This window comes from Pimephales promelas, chromosome 18 (assembly GCF_988280905.1).
Source record: "Pimephales promelas chromosome 18, fPimPro1.hap1.1, whole genome shotgun sequence".
NCBI classification, from domain to species: domain Eukaryota; kingdom Metazoa; phylum Chordata; class Actinopteri; order Cypriniformes; family Leuciscidae; genus Pimephales; species Pimephales promelas.
The window spans coordinates 15143355-15153722 of record NC_142786.1 but is presented as its reverse complement, the minus strand read 5'-3'; the positions used below and the strand labels follow the sequence as shown (position 1 = coordinate 15153722).

At 36.9% G+C, this 10368-nt stretch overlaps 1 protein-coding gene across 1 annotated transcript; it reads left to right on the top strand.

The window, feature by feature from the left end:
- Positions 1 to 997: 997 nt before the first annotated feature.
- On the top strand, positions 998 to 7957 carry LOC120488635 (uncharacterized). The gene is made up of 16 exons (XM_089122862.1): positions 998 to 1864; positions 2023 to 2161; positions 2599 to 2694; positions 2781 to 3164; positions 3295 to 3396; positions 3473 to 3705; positions 3794 to 3972; positions 4071 to 4161; positions 4581 to 4928; positions 5029 to 5146; positions 5436 to 5527; positions 5641 to 5758; positions 5995 to 6096; positions 6392 to 6577; positions 6684 to 6860; positions 7074 to 7957. Exons 1-16 carry the CDS (start codon positions 1790 to 1792, stop codon positions 7289 to 7291), a joined length of 2658 nt encoding a protein of 885 aa, XP_088978988.1. The 5' UTR covers positions 998 to 1789; the 3' UTR covers positions 7292 to 7957.
- Positions 7958 to 10368: the final 2411 nt, after the last annotated feature.

The window sequence follows — 10368 nt, the reverse complement described above, 5'->3', positions numbered from 1 at the left end:
TGTACATTTATTCCTAAGCGGGCACAGCCCCGGATGGACCATTTACTAGGGACATGAAGAAGATAAAAGAATTAAGACCGGAAGTTGCTACCAATGCGGGGAGAGACAGGAGCTTTGGGTATTGGCTTGACTCAATATTTGCATCCTGGAAAGACTGGCTCATTCAGGTGCGAATAATATTAGCAGCATCAGCTGGTGTTTTCTTTCTGTTGTTTTGTTGTGTTGTGCCTTTCCTCAGATCAATGCTGGCCAGTACAGATGCCAAACAAATGATCAATGTATCAGTGAGACCATCAGGAGTTGATATTGGATGTGTCAACGCAGAGATTCACCCAAGTGCCCCAGACCTGGATGAGCTGGACGAGTTTCTGTAAAGTAACTAACTGAGACCATATGGAACAACCCGGTATCACGCTAAAATGTGTAATACACACGCTGGTCCACTAACGGATGCGTGTTATGTTCACGCTTTGCCTCCTCAAGCCGTGAACATGACACGCAGGAATGAAGGTTGAACACCAGCAGGGGGCAATCAGATCCTCACATAAACCAGTAATTTTTTCGATTTTGAACGAATTTATTTTATTCAGAAATGATGCAATAAATCGATTATACGTGATCGTAAATGCTTTTACATTGTTACACACACACACACACACACACACACACACACACGTGTGTGTGTGTGTTTATATATATATATATATATATATATATATATATATATATATGTATGTATGTATATCATATAAGCTGTTCTAATAATTATGATGCTGAAAATTCAACTTTGATCTCTGGAATAAATTACATTTTAACATATTTAAATAGAAAACAGATCACCTGTTTTAAATAATATTTCACAATTTTAGTTTTTATAAAGATTTACTGTATTTTTGATCAAATAAATTAAGCTGTCGTAAGCATATTATACTTCTTTTAACATTAAACATCTTACCGACCCCACATGTAAAATTTACTATAATTATTCTAGTTTGTGCCATTACATTTTTTTTTATTGATCGATAAAGTTCATATTATGTTCTGTAATTGATGTAAATAAATCTTTCAGAAGAAAATGGGCAAAATTGGGGGTACAACACTAAAACAATAACCATACACACAACTATTTACAGGCGCATCGAGAGGACAAATAACAAAATCTTTTTTAAATCTCATTTATTACGACACACTGCTTCTGTACATGAATGCAGTTTGCATGATGAATATGCAATAACAGCAGCATCAAAGTTATCTTCTTTGTTTTGTTGCAGTTATATGTATAGTATGACAAATCGTGGAATCTTTGCTGCAAAATAACTATGTTTTCGTTTTCCTTTGTCCAACAGCTCCTGTTTGTACCCACCATCCTTACCTCCACCTGTCTAATTTTATAAGAAACCAACGGCTCTTTTAAGAGCCACTCCTCTATCTCTCTCACTGTCAGTCTCTCTCTCTCTCTCTCTCTCTCTCTCTCTCTCTCTCTCTCTATCACTCTCTCTCTCACACACACACACACACACACACACTCTTTCTTTCTCTCTCTCTCTCTCTCTCGCTCTCTCTCTCGCTCTCTCTCGATCTCTATCTCTTTTCTGAAGCGTCACTGTCTTCAAGTAAGTATTGTTACTCTATTATTTATTTTTATTTCACCTTACTCTCTCTCTCTCACTGTCTCAAAACATTTTTTTATTTAGTTTTTATATAGCCTATAGCAACCCTATACTATACATCCTTAATACTTTTTATCTGACTGTGTTTTTATCTTCCTTTCCAGTATAGTATCTTTGAAATGGCTGCTCAGCAAAACAGAGGGAGAGCAGATGATGCTATTTTCCTTGCAGACATGTTCCTTGCTCAAACCAAAGTGAGTATTTTTTGAGACAATTGGTTATTGGACAATTGGACAATTGCACTCTAATTCCCAATAAGGAGTGGGAATTAGAGTGCAAAATTTGAATGAACTGCTCAAGATTTGGCTGTATTTCAGTTTTATAATAAACTGCTCACTTTCTGTCATTCAAGGCAAAGCAAGCGAAGGACAAAGCAACATCTGCTAAAGGTAATAAATGCAATGTCCGATGGGTGGAGAGAGATGCTAAAGGACGTCCACTGCTAAAAAGAAGCAGAAGTGGAGAGACACGAAAACGTGCTTCAGCTACAGGTAGTCCATGCCTTCCAAGATTATTTGTGATTAGTAAATATAATTGTGGCCATTGTATACAGAATTCAGCTTGCTGTTTGTTTGGTAGGTTTGTTAGGTTAATAGGATTTCTGTTTCTGGATTTTAATAATTTTCCTTTAAATACTGAATGTTTAACTGTGCCATCAGAAACACCACATGGTGGATGTGTTACTTATGTTATGGATTTAACTGCAATGCTTAGCAATTCCAAAAAAAAAATAAGTAGAAGTGAAGCAGCAGTGTCCGGTTCATGCTGCAAACAAGTTTTTTCAAAAAAACGTTTAGAGTTTAAAGGAAGTGTCAGACATATCAATCAACCGATTATAGCCTTAAGTCACTAAATGAACACTGTATTGTATGCTTGTAAGACATGAACATTATCTCTTTCCTTCTTTCCTTCCTATCTATCTTTTCAGTTGTTTCTGTGGTTGGCAGTGAGGACGTGACACCTTTTGAGTCATCTGAGGAGGTCCCCACAGTTACACAATCAAACTGCTCTCAACACTTATTTGGTAAGATGACACCTGACCTTACTGTAATTAAGCAATTTAGCAATAAGCGTGAAAGGAATTATTATTTTCTTAATTTTGTATTTTAGACATTGAGATGCAGAAACTGCAGGATGTTCTGACCTCAGCAGACGTTCAAGGCACCAACAAGTCCCCTTCAACATCCACATCATGGTGCTTGCGCCAATCTGTAGCCCAAGACGAGTGGAGGAAAGCAAGGTCTTTTCATATCAACTGTTTGCTGTTCTGCAATGTGGCTCCAGAAAAGAACTGCAGCCACTGCACGTCTCCTGCCGTCATTCGCTGCAGAGACTGCATGCCACAAGAGTGGCTGTGTATGGATTGTGACACGCACATACACAAAAAACTCACCCTCCATAACAGGGAGTCCTGCATTGAGGGAATTTACAAGCCCATTGAGCCAACAGTGTGCTGTGTAAAAAAAGATGGCAAATATACACTGGTCAATCAAGGTAGTGTTTTGAACCTTTTTGGTAAAGTGTTTTTTTTATTATTATTATTATTATTATTTTTTAAACTTTTATTATGTTAATTGTACATATTTTTAATGCTTCGCTCAAATTATTTCTCTTCTCTTTTCAGTATGTTTATTACCTACAGTGAGACCTGTCCAGTTATGCACTTGCGACCCTTCAAATTTCACAGAATCAGCTGGCAGAGCAATCATTTTGGTTTGCATAAATGGTAGGAACTATGGTTTTATATTTAAAAAGAATTCTTGTCCCTTCGTGTGTTAGAATGTTCTACTTTTTTATTTTAGGTCGGTATGACTTGCACTTGCCAAGCTTGTTGTGTAGATTATGTCTGGCTCATTGGACACCTGACATGAGCGACCTAATAAGAAGTGGGTACTGGCCAGCATCTGTGAATGCAGACACGCTTTTTTCAGTCGATGTCTTCAGTACATTTGAAGAAATGAAAACTGTTGCACCAGGATTATCGAGACAAGGTTTTTTGCGGATGTTGGAGAGAAGGACTTGTCTGTTTGGAAGGGTAAGATCAGTGTGGATCAAAGTTGAGATGGTAGAGAATATTAGTGTAGCTATTTCATTTTACTCTTCTTCACTAATCGCATGTACAGGCTGGGAAAATACATGGAGACGTCTTTCAAAGAAGCTTCATGGAATACACATTCTGCCAGTACCAGTGTGAAGAAATGGCCAGTGTAGAGCACTTCACCTGCCCGGCTTGTACACCTAACATGCTCGCTCTTTGTGCAGACGGCAACAGAAAAGTGTACCGATTTCGGCAGTCAAAAGGGTTCGTTGTTTTAAACTTGTAATCATTTTATTTAATGTAAAATTAACAGAACATATAATGTCTTGCACTAAATATATATTTTTTCTTATTCTATTAAGGTCAGAGGAACCCTATTTTGATGGCACCTTCATTGCCAAGGACACTGACGTACACCATTTTGTTGATGAGATCAGGAGTAAAATGAAAAGTGTTAGTTTTTGCTCCTATGATTTAAATCCAAAATTTGAAATGTATGATTGTTGCTTTATTAAATAGATATTGTATCCCTAGCATGCTGCACTCTTTTAAGCAATCTTGTGTTGAGGTTTGAAATTAAACATGGTATGTGTGGTGGCATTCAAAATGGCTAGTTTAGCAGCTCACTCATTATGTAATAGCAGATCTCTGTAAGAGATAGTGACTATGCATGCAGTTTGTCACTCTAAAGAAAGTGGAAGATGCATTTTCTGAAGCTCCTCCTTAGTAGTAGTTTGAAAGTAAACCTTTTATTATCACTGATCATTACAAAGATGCCAGTTGGTGTGATGTAATCTGACTCATCCTGATGGATGAAGTAACTAGAACAAAAAGCAACTTTCAGTTTTAACCAGAATTATTTTGTCATGCAGACTGCCGGCAAAGGGATCTGTGGAGCCAGTCAGTGGTCTGCTGCACGTGAAACAGCCAGAAAAGCAAGCAAACTGGATGAAGAGGGCCTTGAGGTGGTTGTTTGCAGACACGGAGTGCTACTCAAGGCTCTTAACATGTACAGGGGGGGAATATTTGCTTATCCGCTGTACCTGCAGAAGGATCTCCAAGCAGCCACAAACGGGCAGTTCTATTGCACAGATATTGCTTGCAAGTATTGGCCTTATCTCGAGAAGTTGGCAGTCTCCATGTTGGAACTCAGACCTTTACTGCAGATGAGACCATTCCTTTCTGTCATGCATGCCAAGGCTCATTCAACCAAGTGTGAGGTACTGCATATTCTTTATAATACCTTTTGAAATTGTAATTTTATGACTTATATAATACACTGTAAATGATTATAATATAAGTGCCAGAATAAATTGTTAGATAATCTGGAGTGGCAAAAATCAGGAAGGTGCTGGCACAACTGCTGGGGAGGAGGTCGAAATGGTAAACAGCTACCTGTCTCGTTGTGCCCTCACAACCAAGTACATGACAAAATCTGGTAATTGTTGCTTATTTATATTATTTTAGGAAACCTGTCTTTTATTCTTTCTTCTTTTTATTGTTTTTATTTTTTTATGTCTAATACTTTGTACTCTGAGATTGCAAATATTATGTAACATGTATTGCAAAATGCAAATATAAAGCTGGAAATATGATAGTAAGTAACACATTAATAGAAATGCATTACATCTCTCTTTAATTAAAACTCAATGTTCAATGTGTGGATGAAGTAAAATCTCATGGGCATTAATGGGACTTTCCTCCATCACATCATTTTGTCTTTAAAGCCAGAAATGACATGCTAACTATCCATGCAATTGGATGGAACCGACGGAAGCTGGAAGGCCTTCATTTCACACTATCCAGCAGATACATCAAGGTATTATGTTGTGTCTGAGTTGGGTATAAATAGCTTTTCATGTTTTTCTCTCTTTTTAAGATCACAAAGGCAGAAATCTTTTTTTTCTTTTTCTTTTTTATTTTACACACCAGACTCTCAAAAAGGCTGAGGCTGAGTCTCAGAGACTGGAGAGTTTGAGCAGTGAGCTGGGGTGTCCTGAGAATGTCGTGCATCAGTGGGTAGATGATGTCAGACAATGGGCTACTGACGGTACAGTGTTTTATGGACATTCTTCTATGTAGCTTACTAATATTGCTGCGTGATAATTCATTGTGTAACTGGACGTGTCCTGTTTTGTTTGTTATAAACTTGTGGGCTTGTAAGCTCCTTTGAGACTGTAATAATTGATTTGGGGCTTTAAATAAACTTAACTTGAACTTCAAACTGTTTAAATTTACAGCCTAAAATACACCATAATCATTTACATGTATTGTTGTTGCTTTAAGATTCTGGTACCAGATGTGATGGCCGATTTGAACGTCAGAAATCTATTGAACAAATGTTTCTTGGTGTTCATCAAAAAAAAGCCAGCCTTTATAATCAGACTGGTATGTTGATAAGTCACCTAATATTTATGTAATGTTTATTACTTGGAGACGTCTTATCTGTATTGTTTTGGTATTAACTTGTTTTCAGCTCCTTAATTTTAAAATGTCTTCCTTTTAGTTTTACAGATATTAGGCCTCTATTACACATTTTAAGTCATGATGCATTTTTTTTTACAACATTTTAATTTATTAAATCTTTAGTCAGTTATAAGTATTAGTATTTCATTGAACTTTCTCATATCTGCATGTGAATGGGCTTGTGCATCATGTTTTCTGTGTTTTGCAATTTTTATAGACAGCAACAAAGTTCGACACTTGCGTCGAAGAAAATTGTGGGAAGAGAAGAGAAAACTCTTGGAAACAATCAAGCTCTACAATGAGCAGGTGGCAGATGAGGAGCGCATCATTGAAGAGAAGGTGGAGACCGGGCTCTCTGTGGGAGGAGACAGTCTAATTTGGCCTTGGGAAGTGCACAGCAGTGGTATGTAGCAATTTCTCTCTAAGGCATAAACTACTTATGTTTTGCCTGCTGTTTAGAATGTACAGGTCAAATTTGTATTGATGGAATGTTATTTGTGTGACTTCAGAATCCAGTAACATTCTCACCAAGAAGAAGATTTTTGATGTGTACATGTCAAAAGTTCGCCTTCAAGAGGAAAAGATCATTGTGATGAGGGAGATGAGACAGCACTGCACCTGTCTCAGAAAGCTGTCTGGAAACATTAGGACAAGGATATCCGAAATGTCTTTGGTCAGAAACAGTGGTAAGAAGCTAACTTTTATTAGATTCTTGCTGTAATGGTTTTAGGGATCCTATAAAACCCCACTCACTTTGAGATCATCAAGTTTTACATCATTGATTCCTTGTGGCTGGATCTAAATGGTCTGTATATTCAGTAAAGTCAGTTAATGAATAGCTCAACAAAACTAACTTAATGGAAGTATTGTCATGCCTCACTTTTAATTTATCCTACTAGGCAGTTTAAGTGAAGAGGGTCATGGTGGGCTACTGAGTCTTCTTCAGAAAAGGCTTGCAGATGTGGAGGAGAAGTTCCAAGTCATATGCTCAACTTACAGCCTGGCTTTAGGACCGAATGCTGCTTCTCTGCTGGAGAATGATCCCGAGGAGATACCAGAGGACCATGAAGAAGTTGATTATGAGAGTTCAGATGACAGTGATTTTGAAGCAGTATAAATGAGTGCTTAACTGTTAGGATGTGTTTTCGACTATATGTCAATTACAGTATAACTAGACTGCAGGTGTGTTTCAAGGAAAACAAAAAACTTTTTGTAGTGTAATGTGTCTGATACAGTGCTAATATTTTGCAGAATTGTTTCCAGCAACATATTCACAACAATATGTTGAGTAAGCAACATTAGCTTCATAGATGGATAGACATTTTTTTACATGATTCTCCAAAACTCTGTTTACACACAGCAGGTCGGTTTTAAAGTTTCACCTTCAATTTAGTTTCGCAGACTATTTTTGCAGTTAACTGTGGCGCTCCTCAAGCTTGCGAATGACTGCAGCCTCTTGCAGTGGTGACTTCCCCAAGCTTTGCCCATCTAATAGTGTCAACATAATGACCTTTTCTGTGCAAAAATTTTATTTACAGTGATGTAATAGTTTGATTGTTTTATACTCTATACACCTAAATAATGCTATTCACAGTGATTGTTGATACTTTTGGAATGAACCATTTATTACATGGCACTAGATTAAATACTTTACAGAAATGATTGATCAATTCTTGTGTCTTAAGTGTATTATTTCCTGTTGTTATTGCGTCTGTTACCTTGCCAACAAAGTGAATTTACCATGGCATTACTTCAGGTATATATAAAACTATAAAACCATGTTGTACATGCCTGCAAACTATTTCAGAGCTGTTGATTTGTTTGTCTCTGTCCTGCAAAATAAGATATTCAGTTACTGATTTTTCTTTTTTATCTTAAAATTGTGTGCCAGTTGTATGCAGGGTATATAACTAAAAATAATCACACAAAAATAACATTTCCACATGTTAATTGTCAAGTAAGTATAGGGTTATGTGTTTTATTTATTAATTAATTTGTAAATTATATCCATAATTAAGACACATTTTTCATTATCCTGGTGCACAACTCTGGATACAATAATTAACACTAGACAACTTGTATCCGCTTACAATCATAGAGGTTATTTGCTTTAAATGATGTCTACCATATAATTATATGAATAAATGTTCTTGTGGTCTTTGTATCACATATCACGTTGTTCTTTACAAATAAAGTTTTTTTTTTCATTATCTTCTGTATAAAAACATAAATTGAAAATATTTAATCAAAAAAAAAAAAAACGAATAGAATAGGTAAAATAGAGAATTTCCATAAGTGTGGGTGGTTGTGTGATGGACTGGCGACATGTCCAGAGTTTTCCCTGCTATATATATATATATATATATATATATATATTGTGTGTGTGTGTGTGCGTGTGCGTGTGCGTGTGTGTGTGTGTGTGTGTGTGTGTGTGTGTGTGTGTGTGTGTGTGTGTGTGTGTTTGCGCACCCTTCTTCCGTTTCTGTCATAGACAGGTTTCTGTGTTCAGGCTACGCGCCTGCGCCAACTTAAGGCGCCAACACGGTTACCTTAGTAACCAGCATAAATCTCCCATACAAAGCAATTTTAGCTAATAATGCTAAGCATAATACGATGTTTTGGTCTGAATTCATACAACACGTATTATGCTTTTGCAGTAGCATGTCTGTTAGGAAGCTACTTTATACGATAGTTCTTTTTGAAACCCTAATTACTTGCAACCCTATTTTGCCAACCGGAAGAACTACATATTTAACGGGCTGTCTATCACGTTGCAATCTGCTGCAAGAGGGAATTGTAGTTTTGATTTTGTAAATTGCTAAAACATGTAAATGGATGTCTAGAGTAAAAAACTAGTTGTGTACTCATGGGTATGGGCATATGTGAAACACAAAAGTTTGGTCAGAATTTGAAATTATAAATGATAACTTGGTGAGATTTCATTTTTACCACTTTTGGTGATGCCCCCTATTGGTGATCGCACCAACCGGTGTCCCTTGTGATGGAAGAGTCCAAGAGCTTTATATAACAGTTGGTTTTATTATTTTAGCCCATTCAGTTGCTGAATTATAAGACTCACAACATGCATCAATAGCAAAGTTCAGAGGTCAATATTTCAAAGCAGGAGCCAGGTACAGCCTTCAGGTTGCAAAGCTCTTACTCGGCTGATCAAGACCTTTCCAGTGATGTGTTTGGTTTAACCATATGACAAAATTTTAATTTTCAGTCTGCCTACTCAGCCCTTGTGTCATGCATGCATTTCAAAGAGACATGAAGTGGTCTAATGTATAAATGTTAATTAAAATATATTTGTTGGTCACAGTGGCCAAATTCATGAATGAAATGTTTATTTTGACTTATTTGAATCACATATATCACTGTGGGCCTCTCGGAACGTTTCTTTTTCACAAACCTTAACCTAATAAAAGAGCTTTCAGAGTGATCTCAAATTAATGGTGTTCATTAATGAATTAAAATGCAGAGGTGAGTTGCATTAAAAAATAAATAACAGTATCATTATAGACATTTAGTGCCCATCCTCCCATACCATACTTTTATAGGTCATAATTGAGTGTTTCTATGCTGTGATCAAATGGCTAAGTGGCTATTTAGACAATCGTCACCTAATTTACCTTACATCACTCCCATCATAGAGAAGCTTCATTGGCTGCCAGTTAAATCTCGGATCAAATATAAAATCCTCCTCCTGACATACAAATCTCTCCATGTACTTGCACCTCAGTGTCCCTAAGTCCAGGCTCCGGACATTTGGTGATAGAGCTTTCTGTGTTGGTGCTCCATCACTCTGGAACAAGCTTCCTCATGCCATCCGCTCTGCTCCATCTCTAACGACTTTTAAAAACACGCTTAAAACACACCTATTCACTGAGGCTTATGGGCTTTTAGCTCCCCTGGCCTCTCACCTCTCTCCTCCTATCCCCTCCCTTCTTCCCCCTCTTGCTGTTAAAGCATCCTTGGGTTTTATGAAAGGCTCTATATAAATTAAAGTTATTATTATTATTATAACCTTACTAAATCTCAGAGCAATACAGCAATTAGATTTATTAATTACTTTTGTTACTTTTTTAAAAACCTCAAACACACACACACACCACCGACCACCCTATACCACAAGCAGAGCAAGACACCAAATCATGAGGTCTGATTCAGGGTCAGTTTCACAAAAAAAAAAAA